The 15,918-nt window shown below is 49.7% G+C and overlaps 1 protein-coding gene across 1 annotated transcript; it reads right to left on the bottom strand.

Annotated features, from left to right (window-relative positions):
- Positions 1 to 485: 485 nt before the first annotated feature.
- axin2 (axin 2 (conductin, axil)) lies at positions 486 to 15,343 on the bottom strand. The gene is made up of 11 exons (XM_079281165.1): positions 15,087 to 15,343; positions 12,910 to 13,829; positions 11,213 to 11,344; positions 9,155 to 9,257; positions 7,126 to 7,266; positions 6,519 to 7,036; positions 6,221 to 6,397; positions 5,913 to 6,119; positions 5,640 to 5,765; positions 4,714 to 4,863; positions 486 to 2,151 (listed from the first exon to the last, which is right to left on the bottom strand). The coding sequence occupies exons 2-11, from the start codon at positions 13,716 to 13,718 to the stop codon at positions 2,025 to 2,027; spliced, it is 2,490 nt and encodes an 829-aa protein (XP_079137291.1). The 5' UTR covers positions 13,719 to 13,829; positions 15,087 to 15,343; the 3' UTR covers positions 486 to 2,024.
- Positions 15,344 to 15,918: the final 575 nt, after the last annotated feature.

Genomic DNA, 15,918 nt, shown 5'->3' with positions numbered 1-15,918 from the left:
TTCAAGAAGAAGAGGAAAGATTACAGCAACTAAAACCTGATCACATGTTGATGGCACCTGACTATTGTTTTACGACTGACTGTAAAAAAAATGCAACGCTGTCTTTTAAAGACAGAATTTAACAGTAAAACATTTTACCCCTCAGACTCCCGATGATCTTGCCTATAAAACCTTTATTATTGCATTCTTGTCAAATGTCTCATTAAACACACACTCTCTCTCTCTCTCTCTCTCTCTCCCTCTTAAAGTTAAACACACAGAGGCTCTGGTGGCCAACTTAATGGTGCATGTTTAAATTTCCAACAGGGAGTAAATTAAGAGCTGATAATGGAGGCAAATCTGCCGGCGATTTCTCACCGGATCCAACGAGTTGCACTCTCCGCAGCGGGGTGTGTGTGGTGAAGCTCGACACACACACACACACACACACACACACATCACCATCCCCTAATCACAAGACACATACACACACAAAACCATTTGCTAATTTGAAAAATAGAACATTTTAATAAAGGCTGCATCTCTTCTTAATTACAATAATTAAAGTACCGAGGCATCTTTTCAACTGAGCTCTATAGAACGCATAATTTACAGTTTACAAGTGGAGCCAAGGAAGCCATGAAAAATATTATAAAACATAAAACATGATGAAACAGATACTAAAAGGCATAAAAATATCTTTTCAACATAAGGCCCCTTGTAAAAACCAAGGGAGTAACAGGACCCTGAAAATTGGGTAAAACACGGCAAGAATCCATGTAGGCACAGCTACTGTACTCAATTAAAACACTATGGACATAGTGTATAAATCACCACCACCTGCAGCTCATAGTGCAGGTTTCAAATACACACAGAGTAACTCTACTCAGTCACACAATCACATAGGTAAGCACGTTGGGGAGCACACGATAGAGCTTTTTGTTGGTAAATATTAATATTGGTGTAAACACATTTTGGGGACTCTAGGACCTGTTCAGGGCAGTTTCCTCTCCGTTAATACGTAGGCTATTTGTGTGATGCCTGCGCCGCTGAAACAAAGGCACTAAGACGCGATAGATCAAGGCGAGCTGGGAATTAAACATTAATGGCATTTTTGTTCTTTTTTCCCCCATTTTTTTTTCTCCCAAAGTACACTCTGAGCCGATGGGGACATATAGCACTGCAGTAGTAAATATATTATCAAACTTTTAAGTGATAGAGAGCCACTCTCAAAGCTTCAGCAGTAAGCTCTCCGGACAAGAGATCGGAGACGACGTCCCGCTAAATCTCCAGGAACAGGAGTGGAGTTGTTTTTGAAGAGGTATTTTTGAAGTTTACAGTTCAATATGAGGGGCAGAAAATGAATAAAACCCATTTCCTTTTGCCTGAGAACCAACGCTCAGAAGGAAGGGGGGGGAGAGAGAATATAAAATCATGGATTGTGGAAAATTGGAGACGTTTCTCCAACTCCAAGCAGCTTGTCCATGGAGGAGTAATGGGGGTTTGGGGGGGGGGGGGGGGGGGGCAAGGGGTGTTTCCAATAAATAGCAATAGAAATCTTTACACAGCAATACGAGCATCACAATACAATGTACATGTATACCTGCGTATACATATTAGCGGCGTGCTAGCGAGTGCCCGTGGGCAGATGCCAGCACAGGCAGGGTCGGGTAGGCCGTCAGTCTCACATTTGAGCCCACCGCCCGGCTTCTTTGAGGAGTGGTCATTCACCTAGAGTCTCTATTTTCTCTTCTGGACGTTTCAGTCTTTTATTTTCTTCACCTCGAGGCGGCCTGTTCACATGATAGTCCTGTAATGGCGATAACTTGTCCTTCCTTTTTGTTCCTCCGATCCATCTGCCCAAAACGTCGTTAAGATTCCTTCAGTGGCATCTCAGGTCCGACAGCCTTAGCTTAAAAGACACATACTCTCTGTGTGCGTGTGTGTGTGTGTGTGTGTGTGTGTGTGAGAGAGAACATATGGAGGGAGTACATCCACGTAGGGTTGTGACGAGTCCGTTTTAAAATCCACAACATGGGAAGGTCTCACTCCATCCGCTCCACCTTGCCCAGGATCTTGCCCTGGTAGGTGGGCAGCAAGGAGCTGTCGTCCGACACCTCCTCAAAGACGGCGCCGCACTCGAACTCATCGCTGGCCTTCTTGAAGTAGTACCTTTGACAGAGAGACGAGAGAGAGAGAGAGAGAGAGAGTTAACACCTGAAGACACACGCTGGACTCAAAATACTGTCAAAAGAAAGACCCTAAAGGTCAAAACCCCCCTTTGACCTTTTTAAAAACACCATGCCTCATTTCCACCAGCCATGAAAAAAGCCACTCTGTACACAATCAAGCGAGCCCGCTGAGCTGCAGACTGACTCCTCAGGGTGGGGTCGTAACCTGCTCTCTCTCACTCCCTCCTTTCCTTCTCTCCTTTACTTCCACCTTTCCCTTTTCTCCGTCGTGTTGTCGTGAGTTCATACCCCGGCTAACTGGGGCCAATTAGGCCAGTGTACAAATGAAGGGGTCCTTTGACAAACGGTTGAAATTGAGCTATAGGAAGGGCAGCCGACTGACAACTTTCTGTGCACGCGCGGAGGAAAAAACTAAAATCTAAAAAAGGAGGGGCTTCTCGTCAGCCATGACTTCACTGGGCCGTTAATGATGCAACCCCCCCCCATCCTCATTTTAGAGGAAGAGAAACCAGCAGGGGTGGGCTGGTTGGTGTGTCTCAGAATCCACTCATTAACTATGTCATGGAAAAATGCCTCCATGTGCTCCGTGTGTGGGGTTACTGGAATGCGGGTATGTTTGTGAGCATTTTGTTTTTAATGAGACGGGAGACTGAAGAAGTCGAACACGCGATGCTTAAAAAAAAAGGCCTCGGAGTGCACACCGGCAAGACGGCGGTCAGTCCGATAAAAAAGGGAGGAGTCTCTCTCAGGAAACTAAAGTGAGTAAATAAGACATGAAAGAGCACAAGACACGGCAGATAACTGTATCCACCTTCACGATACGGACGAGGAAGGAGGAAAAACTTAAAAGTGGAGCCTTCCTACTCTTTAAAAATAAAATAAATCTTCAAAGAGCCGTGATATTTTCTGCTAAGAGACACAGAGCCTGAATTTCCACTGGAACATGTTTTATGTGGCTAGATCTGCCCCCCCTCCCTCCCTCTCACTGACATCTGGCACCAATATCGTCTGGCAGGCCCGGCAGTACTGTTCTTTGTTGAACCGCTGCCATGTTGAAATGACCCAACTCCACACATTTTCTGGCTGCTATTAAAGCGCCGCGCAGCTCTATCCAAAAAATGTGGATGGTATGACACAGGAACTGAGACAGCGAGCCAGAGAGAAGAGAAGAAGAGGGGGGGGGGGCAAACAGACAGATGTGGACAACTCTGAGCTTAAGCGCTTGTCACATTTGATGATCCAAAAAACGCTGTACACATCTGGACAGGAAGAATTCCTTTTTTTCTCTCCCCGCTTTATCCCCAAGGAACAGTTTGATACCTGTAATTATTAACACAATACTAAAGCCCGTGCTTATCCCGGAGACCATGGCAGCCTTAAACACAATACATGTTTGATCTTTTCCCTTTAATGCCAACTGGAAAGGAGCAATCAGAGCAGAAGATCTCGCTCTGCAAACACACACCGAAGCCGCGCGGCCTCAGCACTGAAGTACAGCAAACAAGCGAATCTGGCATTTAACAATCTGCCTTTTAAAAATATCCATAAAATGATTACATGTGTAAACACTGGGCATGTTCCACACACACACACACACACACACACACACACACACACACACACACACACACACACACACACACACACACACACACACACACACACACACACACACACACACACACACACACACACACACACACACACACACACACACACACACACACACACACACACACACACACACACACACACACAAAAGAGCCCCTGATAGCATCAGTGAAGAATTTGCACGCTGGTCATTTGTGCGAGTCTTTGTTGGTTGAAATGAAAGAGGCCGGGGCTTCAAAGCCGTGTGTATTAAGTGTGCCTCAGCATGGAAATCAATACCAGATGGGACCCAAATCGCTGCAGTTCAAACTCTTCCACTAACCCCCACACCACCCTCCCTCCCTCCCGCCTCCCGCCTCCCCCCTGTCCTTTTCCTTGCATCCCCCTCAACACATACATACAAAAACCACAGAGGCTAGAATCTGACCGCACACACACACGCATAGGAACAAACACTGATAACAACGCTCCACAAAGATGTGGATAAAGCACACTTGAATGAGAAAAAAAAAAAAGGTATATATATATATACACATACATACATACATACATACATACATACATATATAGGGTCTTTACCACTAGACGGTGTCGCTTGAAACCTTTCAGCCAGCGAACATTAGACGCTAGCTTCAGTTTGAGGTTTCCCGCTTCCACTGACAAGGTCCTAGAAGTCACCAGGTCAGAGATGAGAGGACACGAGTGACCACAAATCTCAAATCCAGCCGGAACGCTCCCATACGCAAGAGGTTTTTTTTTTGTTTATACTCCCAAAAGGCGACAGCTCGATCATTGTTTTACATCAAGGCCGATGAGCTGATGGCGTTTTATTACCGGCAATCACAATATGAAAGAAGCACCGGTGGCAAAAGTCCACCTCGCACCGCATCTTGTGAAACTTTAACCAACGTTGATTTTTCCACCTACACACCTGTAGTTGCCCTTCTTGCGGAGCTGCTCCTTGAAGTGGCCCAGGGTGAGGCTGTGGCTCTTCATGTTCCTCCGGTAGGGGATCTCCTCACCGCAGAAGAAATAAGTCACCACCGTCTCGCCTCCTAAACCCTTTCTACCCTCCTTCGTCCTGCAAGGAGACAAAAAAGAGAGAGAAAGAACAGTGTGTTAGGAGCGGACACACTCACGATACTTAACAAAATGATGACCAAAAGAGTTAATCGGGAAAAACACGGAGCGAAGCTTCTAACTTTGCCGTCAATCTACGACAGCACTGGAGCAGAGGCGCACCAGCAGCACCTCGCCTGAGGAAGAGCACATGTGAGCGAGCGACCTAGTGCCATCAGTAAGTGTGTACTTATGTGGTGTGTGTGTGTGTGCGTGGAGAAGGGGGCACAGTATTCTCGACTCCCCTTCAGCTATGTCCAAGGCTTTGTAGGCCCGCTTCAGAGGAGCTCTCTTTGCAAAGCTCGGCTCAGCCCCAGCCGACCGCCCGCTCACTGAAGGACGGCCAATAAACATGATACATGAAAGGGATGACTCAGTCAGGTGGTGCCGTGACTACACCCCCCCCCCCCCCCCCCCACACACAGCACAAACACGACGCATGCAAACAGAGGCAGAGCCAGGCATCTGTGTGCAAAGCTTAAAATAAACTTTGCAAAGGGGGTCACCTTCTCTTTTAAGTGACTGCATGCGTGTGTGTGTGTGTGCACGCGTGTGATGTGTACGTTTGCACACGACGACTGGTCTGTCTCCCTACGTGTGCGGTGAGCAGCGCAAGATGGTGAAGAGTTAAAAGGAAGTAGAAGTACACTGCAAGGTGGAGGTTATGGCTGAGAAGAGGAGGAAGAGGAGCAGAGAGGAGGAGAGGAGGGGGAGGGCAGGACGCTAGAGGCATCGTACTCTTCTGATTGGAGGCCGGGGCCGGACGCGACGAGGCCGGGATTGGCCAGAGACAGAGGGGCGGACCCCTCGGCCTGGACAGGCACTAGGTGGCTCTTCTCTTGCTGGAGACTGGACATCGGATGCCTGGGAGGAGATACGGCGTCAACTTTAATACGAGGATCGACAACACACACTGATCCTTCGTGACGTCAATATATTAAGAAAAACAAATCTATAAATCACAAGGGGCTACGGGCAATATACAACAACTACTCTCTAGTTTCTGTGTACCTTTGCTTGGTGGAGACCTCCTCCAGCCTGCGGCAGGCCTCCTCCAGCTGGGCCAAAGTGTTGGGAGGGGGCATGGGCGGCATGGCCGGGTCCTGGATGAACGGCTGGGCCGGCTGGTGGCTACGCAGGTGGCCGCAGCTTCCGCCCCCACCCCACGTGTGCGTCTGCGCGGAGGAGCCGCCGAAGGTCTTCTTGGTGCTCTGGATGCTGCAAGGGAGAAAGGAAACGAGACGACACACATCAGCAACGTGACATCAGCAACTAAAACTCAAGTAAAAAAGAAACAGGAGGTCCAGGCGACGGCTTACCTGTGAGGCTTGTGCCTGCCTTGTCGTTTACTTTCCAGGATCCACTGCAGCACGTTCTGGGTGGGGTCTGTTGTGTCGCTGGGCAGCTGTGAAGGCCCGCCGTCCTCCATCCACCGCTCTGCTACTCCATCCTCGGCCCCCGAGTGACACACGCGCCTGGACAGAGAGCTGGAACGCCTGGGGGGGAGAAGAGAGAGCGAGAGAGAGATAGAGAGGATTAGTTTCGATAGGTGTTAAGCAATCGACACGAGGAAACAGAATTAAAACGAGACAAAGCAAAGAGGTGCTTGCGACTCACCCCACGCTGTCGTCGGGTGAGACGGCCCCACACATCTCTCTGCCCAGGCTGCGGCTGCGCTGGTAAGGCTGGCACTCGCCGCTGCTGGAGCACAGGCTGTGCACTCTGAGGGCGGCCTCCCTCTCAATCTGCTCCTGAGTCTTGGGACTGGCGTGATGGTGGATGTAGTGGTGGTGGATGTGTTTTGTGCTCTGCCGGCTCACGAAGGTCCTGCCGGGGCCCGGGGCCGGAGCCCCTTGGTCGGGACTGGAGACGGAAGAGCTGGAGGACCACGTCCTCACCAGGGTCTTGATTCCAAAGCCTGCCCGCGTGACGGGCCTGTGCTCCGGGGAGCTGGAGCGAGGCGAGTGGCGGACGACGGCGGGGGACTGGCAGCCGGGGGTCTTCAGGACGCGGGACAGGTGTTCGTCCAGAATGGCCTGGGGGTCCTCGTCAGAGGAGCCGGGGAGCAGGGTCAAGGGGTGGGGAGAGAGCTGGGGAGCGCTTCCCATGATCTCCGTGTCTTCTTTTTCCTCCTCCTGGTACCAAAGCACGCACAATGTATCAGCTGAGCAATTAAAAACACCTGACAGTTGACTTTTCCAGGACAGAAAAAACTCCTACAAACCTCCTCAATCTGCTGCAGCTTCTCCTCCAGAGAGTTGATGGTGTCCTGCTTGCTCTTCAGACTCTCCAGGCGGGAGATGAGCTGGGCAGCGAACTCCGACGGCTTCATCGGGACCATCTCCTTGGGGGGCCGACGAGTACGCTTTGGGGAGAAGGACATACGTCAGCAACTGTGTCGCGTATGTGCGTCATAACCTCCACGATCGAGCCCCAGCTCGCTCCCACAAAAGACATCCGTACTCCTCTCCCTCTCGTCGGTCTACGTTTATGCATTGTTCTCCACCAGCGCCACCATCGGTGGTACTGATCAGGGCACTCTCACGGGCACCCAGGGCTACGGGGTTGTTTCAAGGGGTGTGTGGGCATGCTGGGCCGGGCCTCGGCTGGTTCCCTCTGTCATCATCAGCGGGCCTCTTTAAAGTCAGCTCGCTTCAAAGGCTTCCTCGTCAAATATCAAACGCTCAGTGGGGCGGCGGAGGGAGGGACGGAGGGATAGCTAGATGGGAAGCAGTGGCTTTACATCTAGGAATAAAAGCCACATATCGACAGGGGGTGGAAGAGAACTCCAGGGAGGAAAGGATGAGGGATTAAAAAAAGAAGAAAAAAAGAAATGGGAGAAGTTGAGATGCAGTGATGTGTGCTCGCAGGGGGGGGGGGGGGGGGGGGGAAATAAAGAGAGGGAAGGACTGAAAGAAAGAGATAAGAGATAAAAAAAAAAAGGTGCCAGAAAAGGATGAGAGATCATAAAGGTTGAGGTAATTTATTCCCCCCCTTGTCACACACTGGGCACCTTTGAGGTACACTATAGTGACAGTATGAGAAGGACTGTGTGTGTTCGTACACATCTTAAATTATTTGCATTTTTGCACAGGGGCTTTCTTGATTTTTCTCCCTCTTTTTTGTGTGTTTCTCCCATCCCTTTGTGGTAGGGATGAAGGGGAGAAAAGCAGGCTCTGTCTGATGGCGCCTGGGGCTGCGGCACCATGGGAATGGAAGCCATCGGCAAAAATCAGACGGGAAACCAAAACAAGAACAAAAAGAGAAACGCAAAATAACAGCAAAAGGGGGACAGTGAGAGAAGAGTAGCGACAGCCAATCTGCGGATGTTTTCCTCAGACAAGTAACACTTGCTGCATGTCTCATAATGTTGACAAAGAAAAGGGGGTCACGGCAAGATGTCTTTAACAAGCTGCTTCTGTTACTTCTACTTTGAGACGTCAACCTCTCTGTGTCGGACCTCCTTTTCCTGTTCTTCTCTCAACGTGAAGTTAGCCTCTTCTTGAGCCTTAAGCTACCACCTCCCCTCTGACCCACTGAGGGCTCACATGACACGCTCCTCCCTAAGATCCCATACTTTTAGGGGAGGGGGGCTGGCTGGCTGTGTGTATATGTAGGGTGTGGGGGGGTGCTGTGGAAAGAAGAAAAAAAGGGGGCCAGCTCTGTTGGAAGTTGTCACTTCCCTGTGCGTTTGCGCCATTCATCCTCGGATCAAAGCGCTGCCTGTGCGTGAGTATCTCTGTGTTTTCGTTGGGAACCGGGCTGATTTCAGAGCCCTCGGGATAAAGCGGCAGAGATCTTCCTCACTTCTCCCTGTTCTCCATATTTACAGCATCGGTGGGGAAAAAAAAAAAAAAAAAGCCCCTGGCGTGTTCCGAGCGCTGCGGCGATAAACAGCTTAGAGACCCCTCTCGTCTCCCGCAGACTTCAAGGAACCCTAATGGGGGTGTAGGTGACACCAAAGGTAGCGAGAGGGCTCCTATGTGTGTGTTTGTGCACTTATAATAGTGTGTGTGTGTGAGGCTGAGTCTCTGACGTTACCCTTCAGATCTCTGCTCGTGTTGAATTGAGAATGCCGAATACAGTTTGTGCCGTACTATTCATAGAACCAAGAGAGACCCAGAACTGAAGGTGGTATGGAAATTACACTGTGGGGCCCAAGTTCAAAAAGGCTTTGGAGCGCACGTGTGCGTGCGTGTGTGTGTGTGTGTGTGTGTGTGTGTGTGTGTGTGTGTGTGTGTGTGTGTACTTACAGGGAAAGCAGGCAGAGAGACTTGACTGTTCATCCTCATGTTGCGCTGCATCTCTCTGTGTAGCTGCTTCTTTGAGCCCAGTTTGTATGGAGGGATGGCATCTCTGGGGGAGCACAGACAGACCAGCAAAGGTCAATTACCTCATCGGATACATCACTGAAGACCAAACAGACACTCAGGAAGAAGCTTATTAGCTCACTGGGTAGATCAAACAAAGTTCAAGCGATTAATTGATTGGATAAATCCAATCAATTAATTCTCCCGTCCATTTGAGAAGAAAACTAAGATACTCAGGAGGTGAATCATGCAGCATTTCCGTTCTTGTTTGTGTGTCGGAGCACACCGGGTCACACGGTTCTGAGAGAGCTGGTACGAGGGTTTGTTTGACCTAGAAATGACATTTTCATCTCTGGCTGGCAGAAGTAGCGTCAGCATTAGCATTCCCCTACTGACTTCTATGTTGAGCGGAGGACACCGTTAGCATTAGCAACTCATTATACCGATTCAAGGAGTTACTGCGGGACAGGACCCGAGGGTGCAGCTAACCTGGTTAAATCTATCAGAGGGAAAAAAATTGAATCAAACAACAAACAGCAGAGCTGGAGCTTCAAACTGAAGCACTTGACGGTGCAAAACGCCGTCTTTTCTCCACGCTAAACAGCAGCTTTCTGGTGACCTAGCCTAACTGAGGAGCACTTTTCCACTTTTGCTTTGAAATGCCACAGTCATGCGCATAAGCAACACCAACACCAACACCCCCCCCCCCCTCCTCCTCCTCCTCCTCCTCCCAATCTTCATTTGGCAAGCCTCTGATCTCCGCACATCAAAAGGCTGGTTTGTAAGATAAGATAATGTTTGAAGTCTGCGCAGCTGCATTCCCCAGCGTCCAAGCAAATCCATAAATAAGATATCAGCAAAAATCCCCCCCCCCCCCCACTCTCTTTCTCTTCCCACTGAACAAAACCCGCCTCCTCCCCCGTTGCTTTCCCCCCTTTTCTATTCTTTCCTTTATCTGTAAGTGAGATTCAAATGTTTACGGGTCCCTTTCAACTGACCGAAGGAGAGGCAGATATTCTGATCAAGGCCAGAGCGGGCAGGAATTGAGGTGTGTGTGTGTGTGTGTGTGTGTGTGTGTGTGGGGGGGGGGGGGGGGGGGGGGGGGTCGAGTCCCTGCAGCCAGGGCTTTGTCACCGCGCTGGGCAAAGTACAGCAGAATAGGACTATATGGGCCTCGGCCTCTTTGAAGCAGGGCTGTCTAGAGATATGCCAGAGCAGAGGAGCCTGTTGTATAAAACAACACTCTTTATAGCCGCCATATTTATGTGCGGCCCAGCCTACTGAACATCAGTGTGTCAGCATCTTTAGCTAGGTCACGGTTAACCTCGCTGCTTCAGTGACATCATCCACGTAGGCCTCGACGCCTCCCATGTGAGATGAAGTAAAAGCAGAACTTGTACCAAGAGTTTTCTGCTTTCCGTCCGGAAAAACCGGCTGACCCGAGCGACCTCTTTGGCCTTGAGCCGTGCGCCACGCAATGACTTCACAGCGGCCCGCCACTTGAGAGACACGTGATTGCGCCAAAGTAATCCTTTTGAAGAACGAGGCCCCAGGCACGTACACAGATAAGCACGAACCACATGTGGACAGAGGCAACACAACACTGAGGACGATTAGCCAACTCCTTGATCAGTCACTCCGTAGCCGGCGAATCAACGGTTTTTGATACACGCAAAGCTGCCAAACATTTGCTGACTTCACTAGTGAAATGTGGATTTTCTCTGTTTTATTGTAAAGTGAACAACTTTTGTGATTGTTGGTCTGACAACACAAGCTGCAAGAACTGAACTCCGTTAATAGAATAAAGTCATAACTTAATAAGTAAACAAACCATCAGTTGAACTGTTGTCTTACTCACAGTGTCAATTGATGCACTAAGTGTACAAAGTCTGTCACCTCATTTGTATTTTCACAGCACCTCATTTCACATTCCTGAAACACCTCATGCGTTTGCACTCTCTCTCTCACACACACACTCATGTTTGGTTAATATTCACTTACACACTGCTGTCAGTCACGGACATGGCATCGTCGGTCAGGGCGTCACTGGACACCTCGCTGTCGTTGGTGCTGCTGACGGGGGCGAAAGAGCCCACATGGCCGGGGTTGAGAGGGTCTCCTCTCTTGTACGATCTGGGGGGGGAGGAGGTTGCAACAGAAGTCAGATCAATACCAATGCAACACAATGACACAGTAGCCAACAGGTGGGTGACATCTCATTAGTATTCATTGATTAATGTGTGAATATGACTTTTTCATGAGAGCAGCTACTCCGAGGCCTGGCAACCTCCGCCCCTCAGATATACGCTAATCTGCACGGGGAACGCTGTGGGTTTCTTCCCGTTGCCCCATTTATGTTCTCTTAAACAGCCCCACAGTTTCTCTCTTTCCATTTCCCTCAGTCACACTCACTCTTTCCTCACCACTCATCTCCTGCTGTGCATGCATTCTTGCCATGGTACAGGAGGAGAAAAAGGGAGAGAAAGAGAGAGAGCGGAAGCACGAGAGTGTGTCAGAGAAGGAAAGAAGGGGGGGAGGTGGGGTCTTCGTGAGGGAGAGACCCAGCAGGACTAAAGCTGAAGGCCCCCAGCTCCAGGCTGACCTTCAGAGGGGCTTGCAAAGAGTCAGGTATTTAACACAGCCGGCCTTGCATTCTTCCCTCCCTGCCTCTCTCTCACCCCCTCATTTATCCTTTCTCCTCCCTCCCTTTCTTTCATGAGGTGCACTGCCCCCTCCCTCTCTCTCTCCGTCCTTTCCACTTTCTTTCCCCCTCCGTTTCGCTCTAAAAGCAGGCGTCGTAGTCCCCATTCCCCGAGTTTTCAAAAGGAAAAAAATAAGATAAAAGTGAAGGGGAGTCGAAAGGGGGGAGGGGGGGATCAGAGGAGAATTGACGCAAACAGGGAAGAAGAGAGCGAGAAGGGTTTTGGGTGTTGATTTTGTACTAGCTGCTGCCGTTCGGGGGTTTGTTTTTAAGAGAGTCAGACGAGAAGAGGTGAGGGAGGGAAAAGGTAGAAATGAGCTCCACATGCTTTGACTGTGTGTGGGGACAACGAGAGGACCGCACTCCTCACTTTGAGCAACAAGCGTCACACTGAAGGGAAAGTCCCCAATACCCCAATACACCACGCACCAGCTGTCAGTCCACGCTGTCCAGAAGCAGGTATAGCTGTCACTTTGGATAGCTCGTCACACTCAAAAAACAACAACTTGTAATTCAGTGTCCCATAGCAACATCGGAAGATGTCCCAATAAAACATTTTATAAAAACAATCAAACAATTTGTTTTCACTTTGATTTTGCTCTTTTAGAAAAGGACCGGCAGAGAGGCAAAGGTCCTAATAAACATCACAATGAAGCTCTAAGAGCCGTCTAGATGCATCTCTCGAGGACAGTGTGGTACAGGAGGAGGCATAGCATAGCAATGTCATCGTCTATTATTTGCCGGCTGGGGCCAGAGCCAGCCGGGGCTCTGTGAACCCCCCCACCGTGGAAGACGGTCCCTCATTCTGCTATTTGAAAAAGGCCCCGGAAATCCGAACGAGAGAGGGGCCAGAGAGAGCCAGACACGTTTTCTACAAACTCCAAAAGAAACCCTGAAGTGATTTGGAGATTGATGGCATGTCTATCATCATGATGTACAGCATGCATTCTGAGCAGAATATATATATATTTTTTTAAATAAGGAGTTGCAGCCATACCTGTATCCCCTCTCCATCACCTCCACCGCCCTCATGGACACGGTGGCCCTCTGAGCCTTCGCCGACAATCCAGCCAGCGCTTTGGCTTTGAAGTCACAACTCCACTCCTCCTCCTCGATGAGCGTGGGCATGTATCCACATCCGACTTTCAGGTCCGCCAGGCCGATCGAGTTCACGTGACTCGGGTTCTCCCCCCCGGTCCTCACGTACTCGAGGTAAACGTCAGAGGTCAGAAACATCTGGTACGCGTTCTCCTCCATGTCGGTCTGGATCTCCATCTGCGCCTGGTCGAACATCGCGGAGTCGATGTGCTGCTTCTTGATATTATCCCGGATGAAGGTTTTAGTCGCGGGCTTGAGCCGCTTGGCGACAATGCACTCGTTCTCGATGTAGCGCTTGTGAATCGCTTTGGCGACTCGCTGCGTTTTGGTCTCCTTGAGGTCCATTTGCCGGAAGCCGTTGCAGGCGAACCAAAAGTCTAAAGCGTCGACGCATTTCTCCCGCTCCAGGAAGGTCCTGAAGAGGAGCGCGCCGTCCTGGTCCCCGAGCAGAGAGTGCAGAGACTTTGTCCAGCGGGAGAGCGGGGAGTCCGGGGAGGCGCTGCCCTCCGGCTCCCCGAGACCGTCCTCGTTCCTCCTGGTCGCGGATCCGGGAGAGCCGAGCACAACCGACTTGGGGGGCTCCAGGGGTTTCATCGCTAAGAGTTTGCCGGGGTAGCAGGGCGCCTCGCCCTCCTCCCCCGGCACCGGGGGTCGAGGAGCATCTTCTCGGAAACTACTGGCGATGTGGTCCATAAGCGCCCGGCTCATGGCTCCGAAGGCAGCGGCAGAGAGCCCGTGTGTTCCTCCTCCTTCTCTTCTACTGTAATCTCACTCTCTCGTGTCAGCAGGGGGGCTTCTCTCTGGCTGCCCGTCTTCTCTCTGAAACACAAAGTATTGATCTAATCAAAACCAGATCCGCCCCAACTTCAAAGAGAGGGGGGGGGGGGGGGGGGGGGGGACGCACTGTCTTCTGCAGAAAAAAATAAATGTGAGGAAAAACCCGCTGCAGCAGCATTACATAAACAGCGTTTCTTCATATCTCAACCTGGAATGGGATTTCTAAACCGATGGGCTATTGGTTAAATGAACTATTTAAAAACAGTGATTTCACACATGCACACAGTAGAGCAGATAAACCACCTGAGCGATGCGTGAGACGAATCTACATCGGCACTACAAGTATAGTAATCACACGTGCGTCAGGCTGATCCCCATTAATAAGTCATTAATCCTCCAAACGGACACGGCTTTATTCATGCATCCGGAATCCAGCCCGCCTGATGGGTTACAGCCGGGGCTGCCTGCTGCACAATGCCAGCACATGTCCTCTCTACAGCCCGGGCACTTTCTGCTGGTAGTGGAGGAGGTGGTGGTGGGAAAGTCATTTCTACGTTTCAACATCACAGGCGACTAAATCACGTTAAAATTGAGCCTCCCGGTGAGAGGACCTGTAGGACTCTGATGTGGGACAAACTCGGGAGAGATAGAAAAACGTGACCGGTGTAGTTAATGAGAGTTAAACTGGCTGCAGCTGGTCGGTGTGTTTGGAGGACTGACGTTACACGTTTCAGACACCCACATATATATCGCTCAGTTATCGAGCAGTTTGCTACATTACCGCTTAAAGAAATGAAATGTAACAGATGTCACTTTGTATCACTGACACACGGTTACAGCTTAAGTGTTGAACTTGTCACAGACAGAAGAGAAACGACTCTTTATCTTCATGTACCAAATGTTATCGGCAACTACAAACAACTCTTATCCATTCACGTTAATATACGGACACGTAGTGTTTTTTAAAAGTTTCTTTAACGTTACATTTAAGGCGAAGAAACGGACTCCTCTCTCTAAACAACGTCCAATCCCAAGTACACCAAAGTCTCAGATCTCGTGGGGGAGGAATACCACTAAAAGAAACGAGTACTTCTTTGAAATGATCTTCTTTCACTTTTAAAATGTGGAATCAAAAGCATACCGAAAAGAAAAACGAGGTGAATTACACAAACGTTTTTTTTTTTAAGGTAAGAAAAGCGGGTCATTTCCCCCCTGAACGTTACTTCAAAGGCGAGTCAACAGCACATCAAAGGGAACTCCAACAGGGGCCAGTTCGAGGACTCACTCGTGTAAACTTACCATCGATCCACGAGTTCTCTCCTCAAATTAAACTCCGGTTGTTGGTTTTTTTTTTTTTTATCCACACACAAAAAAACGCGTATAATCCACAGTACTCGTCTCCGCGACGCGTCCACATACAGTCCGTTCAGGTTCGAGTCGGTTTATGGTGAGAAAAAAAAAACTCGAGAGGAGAAGAAAAAAAAAATAGCGCTTTTCTCTCCCTCCTCCTTTTCTCCTCCCTCTGGTTTCAGGCTGCCATGCCGCACGTTAGGTCTCTCCTGTAGGCGACTCCAACACCGACTGAGCCGACAGGCTGGAGCAGCGCACTTCAAAGTGAGGCGCCGACTGCCGAGGTCCCGACAGCTGCATAAAAAACAATGGGAGCTTCATTCCTCCGACAAGAACACCAAAACAAGTGTCGGAGCTGCGCAGAAACGTTCACTTCTGAATGAAACGTATTAAAAAAAAAAAAGGTTGCTCGGTTTATTTCCCCCTAACAGAGAGTTGCTTTATTTTTTTTTGACATGTTTTTAACAATCTTTATTTCCCAGATCAGGAAGTTGCAGCTGCACAGCGAGGACCTTATCAAAGACAAGTCATCTTGAGCCAACTCCCCGAGGCTTTGGAGCGGCAGAAGTAACTGATCTGCCGCCCCAATAGCATTATCGCTACAATCCCTCTGTTGCTACATCAACTTTAAAGACGCAGGGATCCTTTTATTTTCAAGACCCGCATGGTTCTTGAGATTAACCCGTTGGAGAACCCGGGGAAGCACAATGCACGCACTGGCGTGCAGCAAATGGCACGTTCATGTGCTCGTATATGAATTTTTGGTCACGTTACAAGAAGA

Source organism: Melanostigma gelatinosum (assembly GCF_949748355.1).
Source record: "Melanostigma gelatinosum genome assembly, chromosome: 13".
Classification (NCBI taxonomy): Eukaryota; Metazoa; Chordata; class Actinopteri; order Perciformes; family Zoarcidae; genus Melanostigma; species Melanostigma gelatinosum.
The sequence above is the reverse complement of the archived record's forward strand: the minus strand, read 5'-3'. Positions and strand labels throughout refer to the sequence as shown.